This window comes from Macrobrachium rosenbergii, chromosome 6 (genome assembly GCF_040412425.1).
Source record: "Macrobrachium rosenbergii isolate ZJJX-2024 chromosome 6, ASM4041242v1, whole genome shotgun sequence".
Classification (NCBI taxonomy): domain Eukaryota; kingdom Metazoa; phylum Arthropoda; class Malacostraca; order Decapoda; family Palaemonidae; genus Macrobrachium; species Macrobrachium rosenbergii.
In genome coordinates this window covers 19,391,810-19,415,911 of record NC_089746.1, presented here as the reverse complement: position 1 = coordinate 19,415,911, position 24,102 = coordinate 19,391,810, and the positions used below count along the sequence as shown (strand labels likewise).

Here is a 24,102-nt window from a genome sequence, read left to right as displayed (position 1 = left end):
GATGACCTAGGACTACTTGCTCAGCCAAGCAGATTATTCCTGCTGCGACAAGAACTACAACACTATCTCTGTTAGGCTGCACAGATGACAGCCCACAAGGAAGGTTAGTACTGCTACCATGTCAAAAATCATATCTAGATAGCACTTTTACCTCATGTTTGGGGATGATTTTGGACTTCTGCCTGTTGATAACAATTCCCTGATTCAGATAATAAGCTTGCAGATGATTCCTGTCCCAAAGAAGGCATTCCCTGGAGGAAGCCAGGACTAACCAATCAGGAAGATACCACAGAATTTGAATACCCTTCGACTGGGCCAAAGTCGAGACAAGTGAATACCAAATTAAAACACCTGGGGAATGGTTGCCAGTCCAAAGCACAGGGCCTTTAACTGGAACACCATCTTGTTGCTAAAAATACGGAGGTACTGCTGAGAGTCCTTATACATGCAGAGAAGGCAGTTTTTCTGGGTCTAAGCCTTTTCTATCTGACATGCAAAGTCCAGGGTATAATGTCAGATAACTCAACCAAGGCAGCATATTTATGCAACATGGGAGGAACATCGTCACCAGCCATGTATCATTTAGCAGTGGACTGGAGAACAAAACATCCTAGGAAATCAGTGGTGTGCAAGGTCTTGAGATTGTAGGGAACCCCTCTTGTAAACTTCGCAGCCTGTTTAATCAACTGTCTACCAAACTTGTTAGGAGCTTCTGAACCAAGCATCTTGTGAATACATGCTTTTTGACCCTGATAGCTTGGTTTCCAGAACTCTTGGGCCTGACCATGGACCATCTCATATCACTGTCTTTCTGGGAGAAACTCATGCCTCATCATGGGGGATATTCTGGCCATACAGCAGAGGTTATTGCAAATTCATAAAAGGATTCTATCAATCCAAGGGGTAACTGTTCTGTGGTCTGTGCAATGCAAAGGTTATTCTGCTCAAAGCCAATGTTCCCAAGTAGTAGGTTTCTTACTGTTCCTCCACAAATCTAGGAAGTTGTCTGTATTTAAAGGATATATATCAGACTAGCTTCAGTTTTTTAAGTCAGGGTACTTATCAAAGAACTTACGAGTTAAATTTGACAAGCCAACATTTTCAAAAGGAAGTCCCACCAGAAAGTCTACAGCCTCCTGGTTGGAAATTGCCACTAGTAGTTTTAAGTTACCTTTCTAATTAGGTTTTCACTCCATCTTGCAACATAAGTGAACTTCAGATCCTTTCAGGCTAAAACACACTAAGAACTGGCAGAACATTGGCTTGTCTCATGTACCAGGGTTTTAACAGACACAGACAACTTTCTCCTAAAGTCTGAGCTGTGAGGCATAGACTTAAGAAATCTGAATCTTTTTACAAAGGGGGAGGGTAATGTTTGTTTTTATGCAGTAGGCTGAGTAACCCATAGGTTGTGAGTGACTGCTTTTAAGTTGTACTGACTTTAAAACATCATCTCCACAGGGTTTTCATTCAAGTAGAATACGAAAGTTACTCAAACTATTTCTAGTATTTTCTGTAGGAAACAATCATGCTTGCTTCATAAGAAACCGGCAAGTTGAGGAGATATGGTATTTTATGCGAATAAATGACAGGAGGAAAAAGTTCTTTTCCTGTGGGGGTGATTACTGGTTGAATATGAAGCTGCCAAGAGCACCATCATATTATGGCTCATGCAAATAATTCTACAGGCTTATTCTTCCACTACTAAGTCTGATCTCACAAGCTACTTTAATTCAACAGGTGAGGAGGCATGTCATTCAAATTCAACCTCTTCATGTTCTAAGAATAATTATAACCATGTTCCCTGTCTTACTCACTTCATCAACAAAAGACCATTCATGATGACAATGAGAGGAAAACAGAGTGGAAAAAACAATGAAAAAGCCCCAGCTAGATTTGGTATAGCAATTAAATAGCTTGACTTAATGAGAATCAGATTTAGGTAGTTTTAAGACATAATGTCCAACAACAGCATAAAAGTCTGGGAAGGAATTGCTTCACCCCTCAACAGTCTTAAGCCTTAAAGTCTGGAAGAAAACTGATTCATAATAATATATTGGTCATATATACAGAATCTACTGGTCACTATTGCACCAGGCACATGAAATTGTAATTGTAATAGCCACAATACTTACTACCTTTTAAATTTCTTCACTTGTTAGATACACTTGTCCCTACAAAGCCTAAAGATCAAAATGAAGACACCCTTGACAAACCCAAATTCAGTATATCAGAACGTGGACACGTTAACCCACCTATCCATCTGGTCAGGTGGGTTAATGTGACCTTCGTTCTGATATACTGAATGTGGGTTTGAATCCTGCTACAGACATAAGATTTTCTTCGTTACTTATTTGGATCTTTAAGCTTTGAAGTGACAGGCATATCCAAAAAAGTGTGAAGAAATAGAGTTAGTAGGACATTGTTGTTATTAAAATTACATGTCATGTCTGTCTCCACAAAGCTACCAATTTTATTAAGATTACTTGTGTATTATATGAACAGCATAAGTTGCCACAATTTTCATAGAAAAATGCATACAAGTACAAATCTCATGATGCAAAACTAAAAACACTTATTTGTACTTACTACTTCCAATCTCTGACAAAGTTTTTTTGCATTAACTCTAATATTATCACACTGTAACAAAACCACATTTGTCTGGACACCTTTGAGCTCTACAGTGACTGCACTACTATGTTCCTCTGACACACCTGTAAATAATGAAAAAATGACAAATTGTCAAAACAGACCTGTAAATAATGAAAAAATGACAAATTGTCAAAACAGAAGGGAAATCTACTCAAGAGAATAACCAAGTAGTTGTGAAAATCATGAAGTATTAGTTTTTAAAATGTTTTCCACTGTAAAAAATCATATCTCTTACTCAAAGGAATAATTTGATAAGCACTCTAGACATAACTGAGGCTGAAAAAAATATGACCAATGCTTGCCAGCCTAAACCAGTACGGTGGCTTCTTTGTTTCCAGGGTAACTGGCCCATTATGCCCTGCTCTGTAACTAAACCCACTCCCTGGAACATTTAGCATGTTTTTCTGCCTTTTACGTCTAATGTAATTTGCTACTGTGACTTGGATGAGCTAGTTTAGTACCTGTGTGTTTTTGTTCAACTACTCATTGGGTGTGTTTCCTCTAGGATACATTTTCTCTTGTATGAATGAATCTGTTATCAAACTTTTGCCAAATTATTATTTAATAATGACTCTCAAACTCACTCACATGCAGATTAATTTTTCATCTGTAGGTCTTATAATGTGAGTTCATTTTCAGATGTGTTGGAACAAATTCATTGATTACATAACCATATGAACATTTTGATTCTTTTCTATAAGAAGGAATTTCCAATTTACAGTTCTGTACTGTACTTCTTAGTTACCAATGAGTAACATGTATATAAATATACTATAAAGTATAATTTTCAATATAAATGTTGCTATACATATAAAATAGGAATGTATTAATAAAAATAAACAATGCACCTACAAAACAAAAGTAAAGATAAAAAGATAAAAAAATTATTGACTTCTTTTTAAACCCATGATCCCTGACTGACTGCGGCTTAAGCTTAATATTAAATACTCAAATATAGTATAACTTAATGTTAAATATTCAAGTACAGTGTTACAATAATATATAATAAAACAATCAGATAGAGGTGTCAAATAACGTCTTACAGACAATTTTGGACCGTGTTGCTCTGTCTATTATCTCTCCTTTCCTACTAACTACCTATGTTTCTCTATATGCAAATATTTTCATGAAAGATTTTTATGGCTTTCTTAAATGAGGAATGACATGAAATGACGTACTTGGAGTGGGTGGAATAAAACTTATGTACAATATCTTTTGAGTGTTACAATTATTGGAAGGGGGAAGTAAGCTGAATAGTTCTGAATTCTATGGCAGTAGCAACTTTTTTTTAAAAACTTACAATAATTTCTGTTCTATTTAGGATTGTATCAATAATGATAATTTCTGAGGAGGATCTTGCAAACTGTAATGAATTCAACAATACATGCAGTCAAAATAATAATGATGATGATTAATAATAATAATAATAACAAAAGCACCTCATTGCATTGCATGTGAGTGTGCATTTGTCTCATGATTTTAAACAGCGGGAGTAGCTATAGTTTTGCACTCACATATTGGTATCTTCCACATTAAAAATCTAGTGAACATTTCAGCCATATTTTTGTTTGTATGGCTTACTTAAGTTTTGTTATTTACAGTATCTGGTTTGACATAAAAATTTTAAAAATCCTTACTTTCTGAAACATGTCATAAGCTAGTCAGGCTTACGCTATCATATACCACTGACCCAGTGACTGAAACACTGGGTCATTTTTACCTGTACCGTCTATGAGTTGAGGTGCCATTGTATAGAGAAAATTATCAAAACATTCAATCTTAAATTACTTCCACTGATGACAATTAATCTACACTCAAGTAATGGGAAAATCAACAGTTCTCAAAACAGATTTTATTTTGCAGATACAAATCACTTTTACTTTTGGCTTTAAAGAACATGGGACTTGAAATTTACAAAGATCTTGTTTTTCCTGATAGTGATAGATGCTCAGGAAAGATATACCTCTAAATCTCTAATTTCCTGTAGTGAGTAAAATTTGCTCTTGAACTGATATACATATCTTTGCCCAGCTGGAGGGAATGAAAGTGGGTTTGTCTAGTGAAGATTTTTTGCTGGTCTAAAACTACTGAAATAGTAGGCTCTTATACAACAATGGTTTGTATTCACAAGGCATAAAATCTGTTTTCAAAATTCTTAATTTCCTTCTATATAAAAAAACTACAGTAAGCAGTCCCCGGGTTACAGTGGGGGTTCCGTTCCCAGCAGTGTGCCGTAAGTTGGAAAACGCTGTAATGAGAGAGAGAGAGAGATAGTCTTATGTAAGCCTGGGGAAAGAAACAGGTTTTTAAGCTTTGCCCTGGTAATAAACTGGTTTTCTCCCCTTCTTACTGGAGGGACCTTCTTATAGTGAACCCTCCCGGTTGCTACAGCTCCGTAAATTGGTTTTCTTATCTCGTTATACTAGTGCCTACATCTACGCTGCTCAGAATCCTAGTTACTTCGCTTATGGCACCGTAACTTCAAACCATCAGCCGTAACCCGGAACTGATTTATTTTATGAATATTTGAAAAAGCGCTGTAAGTTCAGAATGCCTTAAGTCAGAGCTGCTATAACCCAGGGACTGCCATATACAGCACTCACACTTACTTTGTGCAATTGCTCTTGCATGACTATGGTCCCAAGCTAACCTTGGAACCACATGGTCTAATGCAAAAATACCAGCAGCAGCCATCATACCACACTGGTGCAAACCCCCACCTAATACTTTCCGTATTCTTAATGCCCTGAAGATGGAAAAAGAAAACTTTGTGGGATTAAAAAAATGATACATTTCTTTATAATTATTTTATCAGCATGTTTCTTGAAGTAGTAATTCCTCAACATACTCCTCAAATGAATCAATATGTAGAATTATTTAAAATACATATGAGGTGCTCGGAAGAGCTATTATGACGCCAAGATTCCACTATATTAACATAAACTATGAAGAAAATAGCTTCACTAAAGGTTTTATTGCTTCAAGTCTACAATCTTGTGCCTTATAAAATTTCTTTCTCTTAAAAAAAAAAAAGAGAAAAATTTACCTTTTTTCTAATGCAAAATGATGCAAAGTTTTAAAGCCTAAGTTATGTTCTCATCTAATATAATACTTTGATCACTCTACTTAAAATTGATCAAGTATGGTCATACTAAATTCTGTATACAGTACATTGTTGTGAAAATGGACTAACCTTGCAATAAAATCTTTTGTTCCAACTACAAGGGAACCCATTGGTGCACCAAGGCCTTTATTAAGGCATAAGGCAACTGAGTCACATGATGCAACTAGACGACTTGGATTCATTCCCAAAGCTACCGATGCATTCATCAATCTGGCTCCATCCACATGTAATGGAAGATTTAGCTCATGGCACATTTCTCCTAACTGGAAAATAATGTGCTGAGATAATTAACATTCAACCAATCAGAAATAATATCTACAAGATCCTCCTACTGTACCCCTGATAAAATATATCCTTTAATCAAAATTCTACTAAAGTTCTCATTAGTACTACTAACTTCAGATCCAAGAACTATATACTGTGCTATACTATTTATGTATTTGCTAATTCATGTAATTTTTCATATATTAAGTAAAACATTTTATAGTTAACATAAGTTAATATTTTACATAACATATATCAATGACACAATAATCTAGAGTCCTCAGTCTCCTATCTTCATAATTTCCTGGGTTTTCCTACATGATTTTTTCCTTCTTCTTCAGAGCTACTGCTTTTCTAACCAACTGTTCCTCATCCTTTCTCATCATGTGCCCAACGCATCTCACTCTTTGAGATCTTGTTTTTTCAGTCTCTGTACACCATATCTCTCCTTATTTGTGATACAATTTTCCTATTATACTCTGGCCATGACACCTAGTATTTTATGGCCACTCCTTTTCAAAATCTCTTTGATTTTCCTTGTCAACATAAACATTTTTATAATGATGGAGGTATAATAGCCAATCTCTCTCTCTCCCTCTCACTTCATTTCCTCTTACTCATTTAGCAGCATAGAAATATAAGCTTGATATGAACAAAATGAATACTCTTAGTAATTTAACCTTCTTTGAGGGTTTTTAAAATGAAACTCTTAACAACATGGCACATTAAAGAGGGAAGTGCAGATATGGACGCATGATTAGAGGGATGTGCAACATATGAAATTATTGGCGAATCAAAGTGACAGTGACGAAAATGAAATGGTGAAAAACTGGCAAAAAGACCCATAAAAAACAAAGAAGTAAAGAGCTGTGAGAGATAAGATGGGGGAATTTCCTTCATATGTAACCTCATTTGATTTCTTAACCACTGCCTCTAAATTACAACTGACATGTAAGAAACAGATTTTCCACTTAGACTAAGAATATGTCATTTGGAAAGTAACAAGTTGTTTCCTCATATAAACATGAGCATATGCATCTAACAATAATTAATCCAATTAGTTCTAACTAAGGAGTATCACTTGACTTGTGCCTTTCTTCCTTCTTGCATCTACACGTACTTACTTATATAATTTGAAAAATTTATAAATTGTCTCCTCAAAATGATATTTTAATGATAAAATAAAGTTTGTTCATACTTACCTGGCAGATATATATATAGCTGTATTCTCCGAAGTCCGACAGAATTCCAAAACTCGCGGCACACGCAGTGGGGCCAGGTGGTTAATACCCATTCCCGCCGCTGGGAGGTGGTATCAGAACCATTCCCATTTTCTATTCAGATTTTCTAGTGCCACTGTCTCCTGAGGGGAGGAGGGTGGGCACTATGATTATATATATCTGCCAGGTAAGTATGAACAAACTTTATTTTATCATTAAAATATCATTTTGTTCATGCAACTTACCTGTCAGATATATATATAGCTGAATCCCACCATTGGAGGTGGGAAGAGACAGAATAGGATTTAGGAAACAAATATATGTAGGCGATTGACGCCTTGGTTCCTTACTTGTTAGCATAGCTGACTTCGTGATTACAGTCACGAAGCCTGCTTCTGCTTTACTACAGTCTCCAGCAAGGTAGTGACCTATATAGCTGGTGAGTTCTAGATGATCTGTCCACGGGGGCATGACCACAATGGGACTAGATCATAAGACCATACTGTGAGAGCAAAAGGAGCAACGACCAACCACCTGACCGAGAGCATCAACTGCCGAAGGGACGCCAGATCGGTGGGAAGTCCCCGTAACCAACTTACAGCTTTCGACATGCCCTCTCCCTGGTCCTAGGAGTCCGACAGAGGTCCAGGCCTATGTTAGCATAGCTGACTTCGTGATTACTGTCACCCAAGCCTGCTTCTGCTTTACTAGAGTCTCCAGCAAGGTAGTGACCTATATAGCTGGTGAGTTCTAGATGATCTGTCCACGGGGCGTGACCACAATGGGACTAGATCATAAGGCCATACTGTGAGGGCAAAGGAGCAACGACCAACCACCTGACCTAGGCGTCAACAGGTCCTGCCGAAGGGACGCCAGATCGGGGGAAGCCTCCGTAACCCTCTTGCGGCTTTCGACATGCCCTCTCCCTGGTCCTGGGAGTCCGACAGAGGTCCAGGCCTAGAAGCGTTATGGGACCGATCTGACGTAAAAAAAACAAAATCAAGATTAAAATATACTTCCTAACCTCTAAAGGATAGGATGAGAATCGCTCCCCTGCCCACAACACTGTGTCTGCAGAAGCGACAACAGGTCCTGCCAAAGGGACGCCAGATCGGTGGGAAGCCCCGTAACCCTCCTGTGGCTTTCGACTTGCCCTCTCCTGGTCCTGGGAGTCCGACAGAGGTCCAGGCCTAGAAGTGTTATGGGGCCGATCTGGAGTGCGGAAACGTATGGTCCTAGCGAATAGCAGTCTTCGTATGTCGTCTTCACGTCCCGCAAGTAATGTGAAGCGAACACCGAATTGCTTCGCCAGAAGGTGGTACCCAGAAGATCGCAAAGGGACATGTTCTTCTGGAAAGCCACCGAGGTTGCAATGGCTCTAACTTCGTGAGCCTTAACTTCAAAAAACTCAAGTCACTGTCTTGAACGTCGGAAAGTGCGTCTAAAATGGTGCTTCTAAAAAAGAACGCCAGTGCATTCTTAGAAAGAGGCAAATCCGGCCTCTTGACAGAGCACCACAGACTGTCCGAAGGACCTCGACTTTCCCGAGTCTTCTGCAAATAAAATTTGAGAGCCCTGACAGGACACATGACTCTTTCTGGTTCATGTCCGAGAATTTCCGTCATACCCTTAATCTCGAAGGTCCTGGGCCAAGGGGTAGACGGGTTCTCGTTTTAGCAAGAACATACGGCTTAGAGAACATACTGCATTATGGCCTCTAAAACCTACATGATTATTGATAGCCTGAAGTTCACTAACTCTCTTCGCCGTAGCCAGAGCAGTTAGGAAAAAACCTTCCTTGTCACATTCTTGAGACGCCGAAGAAAGAGGCTCGAAGGTATTTGACATAAAAAATTTAGGACGACATCCAGGTTCCAGGGAGGCGTCCTGGAATGAGGTACCTTGACAGTCTCAAAGGATCTCAAGAGATCGTGAAGATCCTTGTTGTTGGCTGATAGTCTGAATGCAGTTAGACTCATAGCGGGGAAGTTTTGAGGTACCTTTCGAAATGGGGCTGCCTGAGCAGATCTACCAAGGGACGTCCCCATAACCTCCACAGCTCCTGACATACTTCCTCGTGAAGGGTCCACTCGGTCGGTAGAAGCTGACGCTGTCGACCGAGAAGGTCCGCGCGGATATTCTCCACTCCTGCAACGAACCTCGCAAGGATCGTGATCCCCCGCGCATGGGCCCAAAGCAGGATCTCCTTCGCCAGGGCGAACAGGGACCGGGAACGAGTTCCTCCCTGTTTCTTGAGGTATGCCAGGGCTGTGGAGTTGTCTGAATTTACTTGTACGACTCGGCCTGACACTTGGCTCTCGAAGGATTGAAGGGCCAGCAGGATCGCCCCTAATTCCTTGAGATTGATGTGCCAGGACACCTGTTACCCTCTCCAGGTGCCTGACACTTTCTCCCCTCCTAGTGTTGCTCCCCCATCCCTCCCTGGGAGCGTAGGGAAAACAACACCAGGTCGGGGCTCAGAAGGCATAGAGAAACCCCTTCTGCCAACCTCGAGGGTCGAGCCACTACCTCAGGTGAATCTTTGAAAACGGGAGAGATCTTCAGGGTCTCCTCTAGATTCTCCTTGTCTATTCAGTTTTCCGCCAGGAAAACTGGAGCGGCCTGAGATGAAGTCTTCCCAGGAAACAAACTTCTCCAGAGAGGAAATGGTCCCCAGCAAACTCGTCCATTCCCTCACCGAGCATATTTCCTTCCCTAGGAAGGATGAGACTTTTCTAAGCATTGCTACTGACGTTCCTGGGATGGAAAAGCTTGAAAAGCCACTGAATCCATCTGAATCCCCAGATAGACGATGGACTGCGTCGGGATCAGATGGGACTTTTCTTCGTTCACTAGAAGTCCTAGGGACTTTGTCAACTCTAAATTCGCATTCAGGTCCTCCAGACACCTTGACTGTGAAGAGGCTCGGATGAGCCAATCGGCCAGGTAAAGCGAGATACGAATACCCGCCAAGTGAAGCCATCTCGCCAGATTTCTCATGATAATCGTGAAGATCATGGGAGCTGTGCTTAGCCCGAAGCAAAGAGCTCTGCATTGAAACACTCGTCCCCTAGTACAAACCTCAAATACTTCCTCGACTGGGGATGTATGGGAACGTGAAAGTAAGCGTCCTGTAAGTCCAGAGCGACCATCGAATCTCCTGGTCTTAATGCTCCTAAAACAGACTGGGACGTCTCCATCGTGAACTTCTCCTTCACCATGAAGCGGTTCAGTCTACTGACATCAAGGACTGGTCTCAATCCTCCCGACTGCTTCGAACTAGGAACAGTCGGTTGTAGAATCCTGGGAGTCCAGCTCCAGGACTTGCTCCACAGCTCTGGCTTGAGCATTTGCTCTAATAGCTCGAAAAGGATCTGTTGCTTCTCTTGATGGAATGAGGACGACAGATCCCTGGGCGACGTGCACAGAAGTGGAGAGTCGAGAAAGGGGATCTTGTATCCTCTCTCGATAACTTCAAGGGACCAGGTGTCTGCCCCTCTTGCTCTCCAGGCTCTCGCAAACGAAAGAAGCCTGGCTCCTACAGGTGTCTGGAGGCCCTGCAAATCACTTCCTGCCCCAAGGTTTAGGCGGGGCTCCGCCTCTGAAAAGACCTCTACCTTGGGGAGAAGATCTCGAGGAAGAAGCTCCTCCACAAAAGGGCTTCTACTTCCTGGAGGTCTGACCCGACAACGACATCAAAGGGACTGCGGGCGTCTTGACGAGTGGGCCAAGAGGTCTTGAGTGGCCTCCTTCAAGCTGGAGGAGAGATCCTTGAACAAGGACTGGGGAAGAGATGGCTCGAAAACAGGGGAGAACAGCAAAGCCCTCTGCGACGGAGAAACTGACTTTGCAAAAGTATGACGCCAAAGGCATCTGGTGTTCCCAGGCGGTCACCCATCCAAGTACTGACCAGACCCAACGTTGCTTAACTTGCTGATCGCACGAGAAGCGGTGCTCAACGTGGTATGGCCGTTGGCTGGTAGGGCCATAGGCTGTAAAGTTACAGTACAAGGCCCTCTTCTTCAAGAGGCCCGCATAAAAAGAGGAAGCCAGTTCCTCTGAGCCATCCCTGACTGCCTTGTCCATGCAGTTCAACACGCTGGACAGCTCCCCCAGGCAGATCGAGTCGGGACTCCTAATCCTGACGTCTAGAGCCCCCAAACACCAGTCCAGGAAAATGAAGACCTCCATGGTTCGAAACAGTCCTTTCAAATGGTGATCCGTCTCCGACATAGTCCAGGACACTTTGGCAGCCGACAGGAGGGACCTTCTAGGCGCGTCGACCAAGCTAGCGAAGTCTCCTGGGACAACAAAGGAACTCTTGAGCCGACGTCCTCCCGGTCTCTTACCACATACCTGCCTTGCCGCTCAGCTTGGACGGAGGCAGGGCAAAAGAAGTCTTGCCTTGGGTCTTCCTTCCTCCATCCAGGTGTTAACCTTCTTGAAGGCCTTCTTCGTCGCCAGAGACGAAGTCATCTTGACAAACCCGGCGCTCTCCTCGTCCAGGGCCGAAGCAAACTGCGAAGGAGGAGAGAGAGTGGCGAGGGTTTGAAACTTGTCGCCAAACAAGTCCTTAAGAAAGGCCGGCTAACACCTGGTAGTCCGTAGACGAGGAAGGGGGAGGCTGCTCAAGGACTGCAGGCTCCGACTCACAAGAGACTTCTCCCTCTTCAATGGAGAAACGAAGGCCTAGCGGTCCAACACGCAGATGGGATCACGCTTCCCGCAGACTTTGATTGCTCTGAAGCTTCACTTCGAGCAACCAAAGAGGCGCCTCCCGAGAGTCCATCCGGCGTCCTGCACGGCAGCGCAGAGGAGCGTCCTGATGAGCAGCTACAGAAGTGTCCAGGATAGCTGCTTGCGGAGCGCCACGATGGCGGTCCAGCTGGCGTCCTGCACGGCAGCGAGAGGAGCGTCCTGACGAGCAGCTACAGAAGCGCCCAGGATAGCTGCTTGCGGGCGTCACGATGGCGGTCCAGCTGGCGTCCTGCGGCAGCGAGAGAAGCGCCCTGACGAGCAGCTACAGAAGAGTCCAGGATAGCTGCTTGCGGGCGTCACGCTAGTGGTCCAGCCGGCGTCTGGCGAGCAGCTACAGAAGAGTCCAGGATAGCTGCTTGCGGAGCGTCACGCTGGTGGTCAGCCGAGCGTCCTGCACGGCAGCGAGGAGCGTCTGACGAGCAGCTACAGAAGCGTCCAGGATAGCTGCTTGCGGAGCGTCACGCTGCAGCAGAGCGTCACGATGGCGATCCAGCGAGCGGTGAGCACGACTGGGAGACGAAGCATGCTTGACAGAAAGGCCCCCCAGTCAATATATTGTGAAACAGGCTACCTACTTGGGAAGTCTCAACTCCCGCTTAGCCTACGAGTACTAGAATTTGGCTCGCCTACGTTAGGCCGGTAGATTTAAATCAGTCTCGGCGAGATAAAACCTATTCTCGTCGTTTTAACTAAAATTATGGTAGGTTATCCCTGACTAAAACTAATGTTTGATACCGACCTGAGTAAATTATGGCATCTTTAACGTTTACCGTGCTACTTTGAACTTCGAAAGCGTTTGTTTACTTTTACTAGGAGGCAGCCATTGCCCACGCGGCGTCACTCGAGTCCCGCTGCTCTGTAGACTATCTCCAAAAACAAACCTTACATTTCCTTTAATAACTCCATAAGTGTTTGATTTTGTTGTAACAACATAGTTACGAAAACTTTATTGGACATATCCTCTTCAGCGTCCGCATTTACGAGTCCGTTTTCACGGCGTGCACTTTGACTGACCCAGCGTTACTATTGTTTCTTCTTTATTATCGCTTGACTCGCTCAATCTATCCACCTTCGCAATAGATAATATTTTGTTAGCCATCTTCCAGATGCAAAGGAGCACTATTAGTGCGAGAATGAAATCCTGAACTAATAAATTAGCAGGGTGGGAGGCAAAGTAAGAGATCATTTATCAAGCAAACCTGTCCCTACACCTCATGCATATAAAGTGAGGATCTACCGAAACTTTCGGTAGCCTCACCTTAAACTCATTCACACAACATACTCTGAAGCTAGCATAACTAGATCCAGACATCATCCAAAGAGCAATCAAAAGCAAATTCCACAAAAAGCGTATGCCAATCCACAATCCAAAGACAAAAACCAAAAGTCAAATAGAATACTTAAGTGGAAAATAACGAGTTTATGAAATCCAAAGACGGAGGTACTGAAAACAGTTGTTGACAGTACCGGCGACAGAGAAAATCTGAATAGAAAATAGGAATGGTTCCTGATACCCGCCTCCCAGCGGCGGGAATGGGTATTAACCACCTGGCCCCCACTGCGTGTGCCGCGAAGTTTTGGAATTCTGTCGGACTTGGAGAATACAGCTATATATATATCTGACAGGTAAGTTGCATGAACAAAATATAAATTCTTTAAATTAACTCTCAAAAAGTGAAATACAGTATAAACAGATCAGCTTACTACAAGAAACTTACCTCATCTAGCCATTCTAAAGGTAAGGCCTTTCCTCCTTTCATATTATGTGTATTTTCAATGCAGACTAGAGTAGTAACAGGAAAATATGGGTTATTATCTCGAATTAATGTTCGCAATTCAGACAGTGAGAAAGTTCCATCTGGCAAATTCTTAATTGTGCGGTGATGAACGCCCCCAACCTAAAGGAATAAATTATGGACATATTGGTAAGGAAAATAGTATAACAAAACTATCTTTATCCTAGTGTTCACAGAGTTACTACAAAAAATACCAGATATATTTAGCTGAATTTCAGTACTGTATTTTATATTATACAATTGCATTTTTACTCAGTAGACAGTGTAACTAGACAGGATTTCCTCCTAAACATAATTCATGGGCAACTACGAATCTTCTTTTGCTTACATTAAATTACAAAGAATAGGAAGTAGATTGCTGAAAAATCCCAGAGCTTCAAAAGTTTTATATGTTTGCAGACAAATTAAAAACCTGGTTTAACAAAAGCAATAAATGAACAGTGAAAGGACTGTGTCCCATTTTCCTGTTGTTACACAGCAAAACCCTCACTCCTGGCTGATAATGTACCTAGCAAAAAGTGGATAAATCACATTAAAGAAGTTCTCAGCATAATGTACAATATCATTACAGTTGCCTTTTATATACTAGCCAGCAAGCTCTATGACACATTTGACAACTGATGTGATGAAAGTTTGAGGGGGCACAGTTCTAAGGTACTAGCTGCCCCCTTGGACATAGAGCACAGGCAAGATGATGAAAGGTCCCAGAGGTTGTGAAAGAGATATCAGAGGTTGAGGCATAGGAATGAAGCGCTAATACTCAAGGGGCCAGAGTTGACAGGAGTCCTTTGGTAAATAGACATTGACAAGGAAATAACACTTACAATCTTTCAATGCCAAAGCAGATGGCAAAACTATGTATCCCACCTAGCCTGTAAGTACACACTATATTATACCCGTATAAATTCTGGTAATATTAAGTAGTACACTTACAACTGTATGGTAACTTCTGGAGATTATGTGAAAATATCTTTTAATAAAGCAATAAATATGATATTTTTTAAAGCATTATAAGGTATCAACAAAAGCAATCCCATGTCAGCTGTGAGCAACTAGGAACTGGTTATTTTTCCCATAAAAATCTATTTTGTTTCATATATATAATGTATTTCTCAAATATCTGGCAAAGCAAGCCGTCAAAAAGCTGTTTTTCACATGTACAATGTATTCCTCACATTTGGTAAAGCGAGCACTGGAGTGATAAAGGAAGTTCTCATTGTGCGGGTCAGCTGAAAAGGTTAGGATTCCTGAAAAGTACTTCTATTATAAATCAATTTTAACAAGTGAATTAATATATTTTTAGTAATCTATTGCTGTTCATCTATTACAATCTCAATTTACCAGATGTTGAACAGAAAAACAAGAGAGAGGAAAAAGACTCATTTCTTTCTCTTTCTCAGATTTTCACTTGAAGAATAGCTCACCTGTGCAATACCCCCTTGAGCCCACTGATGTAAATGACTCTCATCCCCAACTATCACCTCTGAACCTCGGTCCCAGCAGTGAGCTAATACTGAAAATGTATAAGAAAAATATTTATAGCATAACCTAGAATATTAAACAAAAGAGGAAATGAAAAAGGAATATGAAATTTAGGCCAAGGGCCAAGCGCTGAAACTTAAGGGAAATTGAGCATACAAAGGTTTTAAAGGTGTAACAGGAAGAAAAATTTGCAGTTGCACTATGAAACTCTTGTTAGGAGAGGGTGGAAACTAAGATGAAAGAATGGAAATATGAACAGAAGTACAGTAAAAGGAATGAAAAGGGTTGCAGCTAGGGGCTGAAGAGATACCTCAAAAAACTTTAAATAATGCCTAAGTGCACCACGTGAGTTGCACTGGTGGCACTAACCCCCTAAGGGGACTAAAGAAAAGAGATCCCTTATTATTGGACAAATTTTCAACTATTAATGGAATACATTTCCTTAATCATTCATTTTCCATAAGTGTTGATACTGTGCTACAAAAAAATGAAAATTCTTTCAGGTGAAATTCATGCAATTTTGATTTTCCCCATACCCAAACACCAGTTTCTCACTGGGGTCTCCAGTCCCCCATAAATATTAGATACAGGGACTAGAGTAAAAAGAAAAACAAGTACTGTGTTTAGCATATAATTTTTTTAACTAAGATCAAGTAAATTTATAGTACATTTTACAAGTTGACTAAACTAATATAAAGAGTTACATTATCCACCTACAGTACTTTGATAATGAGCTTTAACTTTAGATTTTAATTAATTCTTCTGTTACTACATGTCATTTATTGTGAATATTACATTTTTGACACTAATGTAAGTAGTTTGTATAATGAAATACTTTTGATCTAAAGCATAGCTTTCATATGCAGCTACTCTACTACATGATTATGGAGATTGTAGAAAGTATCCCAGGGTGGCTGCAAATACATACATAGTATGAATATATAAATATACCGTTGCTGATTATTTATTCATTCAATTAATTTACTTTAATTTCTGAATACAGTATATTCTTTCTGCTTTACCTACATTTAATTAATACTTTGGTAAACAGTACCATAAATGACACTGTATATATTTTATCCATGCCTATGTACAGTACTTTAATACTATCTTTAAAGTCCATTTCAAAAATCTGAAAAATAATTAATACACGATGGGGGGGATCCTTATAGTCAACTGAATGTGAATTAGTGTTATTGCATTTCATTAATGGTGGGTACAGTTGTTGAACAGCACAGAGAAAAGAGAAAGCCTAACTTTCTGGATAAACCTTTTTGAAAAAAGGAAAGGATGGCTTAGTTCATAGAGACTAGTTAGTTAAAAGCTTGTTTACATTGTTTTGTGCTTATTGATGAAAGCTGGTGAAAATTCTCCAGTAACTCAAAATTCACAGACAAGATAAAGGTTCTTGTAAATCAAGACAGGTCCTGCAAAGTAAAACTAAAATGGCTATTCTATTCTTCCACTATATCAGCCTACAAAAAGCCTTTACATATATATAAAACTTTGTCTTAGTAAAACTATTTTACTTACCACAGATAAGATTGGCCATAGTTCCTGATGGAACATACAAAGCTGCTTCCTTTTCTAACAGAGCTGCAACTTTCCTTTCAAGAGCTGTGAAATGAAGAAAATATTACTTCTAGAGAACACTAATGGAGAAAATGATAATATTCTCTGTCACATACCTAATATATGCAAACAAAAAATATCCTTGCTCAATCTTAATAAACTGGGGAACAGTAGTAAGTAAATTAAAAGTAATTTAATCACAGCAATCTAATGCAAAAATGACAGTACTGTACATATCCAGAATATGAAAAAGATATGACTAACATTTTAAAGGTTTTCAGAATTTATGTTTAAAATCTACTTTTTCATTTTGAAAAATGTTTAATTTTACTTTAAATGTTTACATTAAAAATAGGGCACTTATTTTTTCAATATTTAAAATTATATTTACATCTTAAAAATACAGGCATCTCATTTCAAACTCATGCCTTAATGTCTGACAGGCATAAACCATCCAAGCACTGATGTCCTCTTTATGAATGATTACATCAAAAACAGATCAGTAGAAAACACCCAAGACTTGACACAGTAGGGGATTAAACTCAAGATTTCTCATGAGAGAACTGATTTGGAAGCTTATACGTATCACTTTCCAGCATATTGGATAAAAATGGTATTTGCGGTACTGAAAATGACATGAATGATCTACATTTGTGATGTAACACCTCATAACAATAGAGACAGCAAGAAGATTCAAATATTAGTATATAATTGTCATTATTATTACTGTTAATAGTATTATTATCAGCTAAGGTTTTTACTTTGTATGCCATTACACAAACACATTCTTACCAGTGACAGTAGGGTCTTCCTGAAACACATCATCACCTACTAAGGCATCATACATAACATCTTTCATGGCTTTACTTGGACGGGTCACAGTGTCACTTCGTAAATCAATAATTCTCTGAAAAAGGAGATTAGAATTTATAAAAGCAATTGATCTATCTCATTAAATTTCTCTATTTTATTAGTAATAATGTTACACAGATATTCTGATTCCTTAGACTTTCAAATAATGTTATTCCCTGAAAAGGAGGAGCAATCACATCCATAAATAGGTCACCGTCAACAATGAAATCTCCTCTGGTTGCTGTAATGCAATTCTTAAATAACTGTCTAGAAAAGAAGTATGCAAGCTCCTAGCTTAGCTGAGGGAATAATCTATCAACCTACGGTCACCCTTTTCTTGTAACAACTTCAGCTGTGCAATACTGCCTTAATCTGTTTCTGAAGACACCAAGCTTCGATGAGATAGTCTCTCAGAAGAATGGCTAAAATCTGGTTATCAAAAACTAAGCAATGACTTCAAATACAGAGGATGTCTAAATATTAATATAATAACTAGAGTAAAATCAAGACATCAAAAAGTGGCCAAGCACAATGAGGCTATAACCAGAAGTATACCCCTCTTACTTGTACTTACCATACCCAAGCTTAATGAACTCAAGAAATCCGAGTCCCAGCAATAACCATAAAAACACTTGATCTACATAAAAACCGGCAATACAAGCCAAATGTTAATACAAGCCAAAACTATCTTCCAACAGTAAAAATATCCCTACACAGATCTACAAATTGCAGGATCCACTGGATAGACTCACATTCCCTGGTCCTAAACAACATTGAGTGAAATAAGGGCTTGTAAAATACACAATTTTCAAAAACCACTTCACAGATAAAATACGAAACATGAAGTACTAAACAACACTCTATACTCACCAGTGTGTGCGATAGTCCCGGTTCATCAATTGTATTAGATAGTTCTATTGGATCGGATATGTTTGACTGCATATCAGAATATCTTCTTTTATGTCTTTTTGAACCAGCATGTTTCAACAATTCTGATTTCCCAGCCACCAATTCCTTGTTACATGCAACACAATATGCTTTATCATGGGCATTTCCTTCACTTAACCAGCCCTCAAACTCTGGTAGCTCCTTCCAACTTTTTCGGAACCTGAAACATTTAAAAATAAATGAGCACAAAATGAGCCTAGATTCTACATATATCCACATCTAGTATCCAGTGGTGAATAACTCTAAAATCTATCTGATGTGTAAAAATCGAACTACCAGTGGAGAAATTAAATAAGATATGAATTGGTAAATGCCCAGCACTTCAGAACAATGGTGTATGGCAATTAAGCTACTATCAGTGAGGCTTGACCCTATCATTATTGAAGATACCCAACATGGACTAAAGTGAAAACAGTATGATTACTACCATTAAATGCCATTGACCATGATACTTCATAGACACAAGTTAAGTTGCCTCTCCCTTGTGATAAATATCATATAATGATACCCAACATGGACTAAAGTGAAAACAGTATGATTACTACCATTAAATGCCATTGACCATGATACTTCATAGACACAAGTTAAGTTGCCTCACCCTTGTGATAAATATCAGCTTCACATGGACAAGCTTTTAGTAATATTTAAAAATTTCTAAAAATAATAAGATAGAACAACTGAAACTGTTAGTGGTAAATGGGTAAAAATTTCCCTAAGGGCTTTAAAAGTACTGTGTACACTAATTAAAGATCCACTGCTTACACCTGCTGAAAGTACATGCCTAGTACAATGTATGCAATGCCATTCATAAGTGACTAAGAGTTCAAATTATACACAACTTACGATGATGCTTTATGGAAATGAACACATCCAAACTTTAGAAGGTCTGTCTAAAATGAACCCAACTTTTAACAAAATGTTATTAATTTAGTTAAAAATGAATCTGACTCATCTCCTTCAAAATACATGTACAGTACAACAAGTAGTCCTCGCTTATTGGCGGCATTGGTTAACGACGATCCAGTTTTACAGTGCTTGACTAACAATGTTGTTAACCAGATTTTCGGCAACGGTAAGCAATTTTTGGTGTCGGTAAGTGGTTTATCGGCGTCGGTAAGCGGTTAATCAGCGTTGGTAAGCAGTTTATCAGTGCCGATAAGCGGTTTATTGGCACCATTAACTACCATAATTATCGCTGATTTTTGGTTAGCAGTGCTCGGCCGGGAATGGAACCCCTGCCGTTAACCGGCGACTGCCTGTACTGTCACAGTAAATAAATTGTTCCCAGTACAGTATTTTCCAGAGCCAAATCTAGGAAGTAGGGCAGTTCAGGAATAAAATCAGCTTGCTCACCTGTCACTCATCTATCTCTTTTTGGCTAAGTAGATGACAAATATTATTCACCAACTGCAATACTCTGAATTTGATCCCTACAAACTATTTTTGTTCCAAAGACCAAATCCACCCTGCAAGGTTATCAATCTCACGCAGAAGTAATAAAGAAAATTTGCTAATGGACCAGCAGGATATCAATTCATTCCAGAGCTGGAAAGAAATTGAAACCACAACAAAAAATATCAGAAATAAAGTATCACCTCAAGACATTTACAACATAAGTTAGAAGATGATCGGCTGCTGACTTAAAGCCAAAACTATATCTAACCAAAAGTCAAATGTCAACCCCATGAAAAACCAAGATGTGAAAACAATAACACAAAAATCATACATGAAATACACACTGTACCTAAAATTCATAATTTTTGCATGGCTTTAACAATTAAGTAAAGAGGCAAATAATTTACTATCTATTAATACATGATAAAAGATAACATACTTTTGTGAATAAACACGTGATTTTTTCTTTCTGTCAGGTACATGTTTCACATCCTTTATATCTGTGTCTTCAAGTTCAGCTTGTTCTTCTACTGAAACAACCATGTCTGTTGAAACGCTGGCAGCTTCGTCTATTGATATACTCAATCCTTGCACTTCCATTCCAGCACTGTATAAAAATAAAAGAGAAAATTACATAACAGAAAAGTAAAGCTTACTTGACTGAATATTATATACATGTAATCATAAAAACTAAATGGTATACAAACCATAGTTGTTTGAGAATACTATATAGCTGAAAGCTAACTGGTTCTTAGCTGGAGGTAAAGGTCACAGCTAGTGTGCAAGAAGTGAACTTAACAAGCTAAGCGAATGCTTCATAATCTTACTACAAAAGAAATTCATAAAGCAAATCCCAAGGGTTGATAATTAATTATTTCAGTGTAAACAAATCAAGCATTCACAGCGCCAGCTGGAAAGGATAGTTGGAACTGTAGCAAAGTACTATACTATACTGTATTACAATAGTTACAATCCCTCACGTTCCTTCAACACCAGGGCCTATGCATGGTTGGCTGAGGTGCAATTACAATAAAAGACTTCGTGTATGTACAAGAATGGAAACTACAGTACCTTAAAATTTTGCTATTTGTTCTGACGAGAATATAAAACTTTGTCTTTTATGTAAGATACTTACTGTACACCATATGTATGAAGACTTTGTTTTTTATGTGGGATACTTGAACCATATGTAGAAGACTATCTTATGGAACCTGACTGGAGGTGTTTCCATTACAATCCAGAAGTGTGATCTGCCCAGTAATGTACATGAGCAGGGGAAAAAATTACTCCTGTAACCCTATACACAGTCTTGCAATCTGGAGTAGAGGCTGATCATGTGCCAGATATATGGTGTTTAGTAAGCTTAGAAACCCTCCTAAATGTGTATGGGATATACAAGTAACGATAGAACTGCAATAAGATGCAGAATGAACTTCTACACCTTGTGGGGAATTTATGTAAATTAGAAAGAGGTGAAAGTGGTCTGTTGAGGTCACATATGATTCTCCAAAGTGAATTTGCAAGCAAGAATGATGCCTAGACAGTTGAATGAATGCAACACTGTTAGAGCAACAGCTGGGGCAACAATGTTAATGAAAAGATCCGGATGGGGGGTTCAATTCCCTAGACCTGCTAACTCATACTTTAACTCATACTTTGAGTTTTTTTATTCCCCATATCTTGCACTGCGCACTAATTTCAGCCAAATCTCTGGTGAGATTTCAGCACTATATAAATTTAGTATTCAAGATACAAGACTGATGCCAAATGAATAATAATTTGCATAAGCAAAAAGCTTGTTTTCAAGGTCAAACCACATATTGCACATATAATAAACAGTAATGGACCATGAACACTACCCTGGGGGACACAAAAGACAAAAGATTACATTTCTGTAGCCACTATAGAGACTGACACTAATTCTAGACATGCACCATCTGATATCTAATGGTTTATGCATTTTCAACTATTCTTGCTTAATTCAATGCACTCTCATTTGGCTTTTCCTCAGCCTGAAAACTCCAGTTCCCACTGGAATATCACATTATATTATATATAGAAACAGTTTATATACAAAACAGCTTGCATCTACAGTAATGGTTAAAAATGCATAAAACACTGGATAACCAGAGGAAAAAATAAGTTCTTGAACTTGGCAAGAAATTTAAGTATCAAAGTATTACCCCAAGTTTTAGTCTACTTAATCTAGTCCTGTTAACCTCAATCTTTGCTATAACCAGTTCACTATGAAAATAATCTAAAATATCAGCAAAGATGATAATAAAAACCCTAGACTATAGCCTGCACTGTGCTATGTCATGCCTGCTTTGGCATATATTTAGGCCCTACATTTTACATTTCTGTCATTAATTATGGAAATGGATTATATCTTAAAGAGTTTCAGTAAACTTTAAGTTATTTTTATTCTATGCTAAACCCTTATACTCATTCTTACTTTTTTATGCTGTGATATCATATTCAGTGGTTGCTCTATTATTTGCCTATATTAACTGCTCTACTGTCTATGCTGCTTTGTGCAACCAACATCATCAAAGCTTAATTACACATGTGCAACACTGCATAGTTTATCCTGGAGCACTGCACAATTTATTCTGGAACATTCTTTTTGTTTAATACTGTACATAGTTTGTGGTGTTATGTAGTTATTTCATGGCACTTCCATTTCACTTTCATATGTGGTTGTTCTATAATCAAGTTTATGAACAGCTGGTACCATTTCTTCATCCAAAGAGCTAGGAAACACTGCACTCTACCTATTTTCATTGAGTTCTCTGATGGTTTTCTATAATGGCAATCACTTTAAAACTGATATTTTATGTGTAACTCTAATCTTATTTTTACTGAAACCATAACTGCTTGTTTAAACTAATTAATGTAATACCAATATGTCTAGGAAACAGGCAAACCCCAGTGAGATGCCATAATACTGGTATTACTTTCAAACTATTACTGCATTTTGAGCTTGAAAGTATAATTTTCCTGAATTTTAATATGTGCTTTGAATGTTTTGAAATTGGTTTTGTTAGCAAATATTTACTTTTATATAGATAATGAATGCCACCCTTATATCCTACAATTCAGGGGACCACAGTGGGAAAGTATGGCTTTTGGGTGGGGTTAAACATGAATGGTGGGGGAAAACACAGAACAAGTGAACAACAAGGACTTTCATCCCACTGATAGGCCAAGTTCTCATTGAGATCCCACTGATAGGTCAAGTTCTCATTGAGATTAAGGTAAGTTTATGGAATTTTTTCAAACTACTATCATTTAATATGGTAAGGAACTCGTACCTTAAGTTAGGGTTAGGTTTAGTTAGGTGTAGTTGGTTTCTTCATTTTTGAACTAAACGAAGGCCAGAAACGTTCAAAGCACACATTAAAACATAGGAAAATTATATTTTCGTTCAAAGCACATATTAAAACTTAAGAAAATTACATTTTCAAGTCCAAAATGTTATAGTGGTTAAGAGTAAAATTCTACTACCATACCTTTAGGATCAGGTTCCAGGTTAAGTCAGGCAAGGGAGGAATTAAGTAAAGCCCGACAACCTAAGTAAGCTTAAGTTAAGAAGGTTTGGTTAGCCTACTGAAGGTATACACGTTTATACTCAAATCATTCTGCATATTATGAAATCCCGGTTTCCCACTCCACTCGGAGGCGGCTTATTAGTCACATATTGGGGGTTTAGTGAGTACGCTAGAAGGAACGATAAAGTGTAAGCATTCATCCCTGTTTTCAGGCAGGCTACGATAACATAAGACTTGATTGTCATAAGAGTTTGCGATACTCAACTGAATCCTAAACTATCCTGTAATGGACTTACGCTGTAAAATGGTGTGTTACACCAACTGGCTGGCCAACATAACCCGATTTCATACTTGTCACCACAATAGGCATCTTGGTTTCAGTTTTGACAGTTGTTGAGGACGAGGGGCGATCCATGCTGGTAAAATTCCCCAAAACATTCCGGGTTTTCCCCCGGATTCAAATACCATTCTAGCAAGTGACTTCATCA

General features: G+C 39.1%; 1 protein-coding gene and 1 pseudogene across 3 annotated transcripts in view; both read right to left on the bottom strand.

Annotated features, from left to right (window-relative positions):
- Positions 1-24,102, bottom strand: part of LOC136839270 (uncharacterized) — a 25,804-nt gene extending 1,702 nt beyond the window's left edge. The window contains exons 1-11 of one of the 3 annotated variants that reach the window (XM_067105069.1): positions 23,911-24,087; positions 20,503-20,670; positions 18,591-18,828; positions 17,661-17,775; positions 16,830-16,913; positions 15,239-15,327; positions 14,990-15,043; positions 13,737-13,916; positions 5,846-6,039; positions 5,262-5,398; positions 2,590-2,714 (exon numbers count right to left, since the gene is read on the bottom strand). In XM_067105069.1, coding sequence (XP_066961170.1) covers positions 2,590-2,714; positions 5,262-5,398; positions 5,846-6,039; positions 13,737-13,916; positions 14,990-15,043; positions 15,239-15,327; positions 16,830-16,913; positions 17,661-17,775; positions 18,591-18,828; positions 20,503-20,670; positions 23,911-24,029 — 1,503 coding nt within the window. In that variant the 5' untranslated portion in view covers positions 24,030-24,087. Of the gene's footprint in view, positions 1-2,589; positions 2,715-5,261; positions 5,399-5,845; positions 6,040-13,736; positions 13,917-14,989; positions 15,044-15,238; positions 15,328-16,829; positions 16,914-17,660; positions 17,776-18,590; positions 18,829-20,502; positions 20,671-23,575; positions 23,699-23,910 lie in introns of those variants that run through there. The other 2 variants (XM_067105071.1, XM_067105070.1) reach the window with 2 other exon arrangements.
- LOC136839875 (5S ribosomal RNA) lies at positions 11,122-11,237 on the bottom strand (annotated as a pseudogene).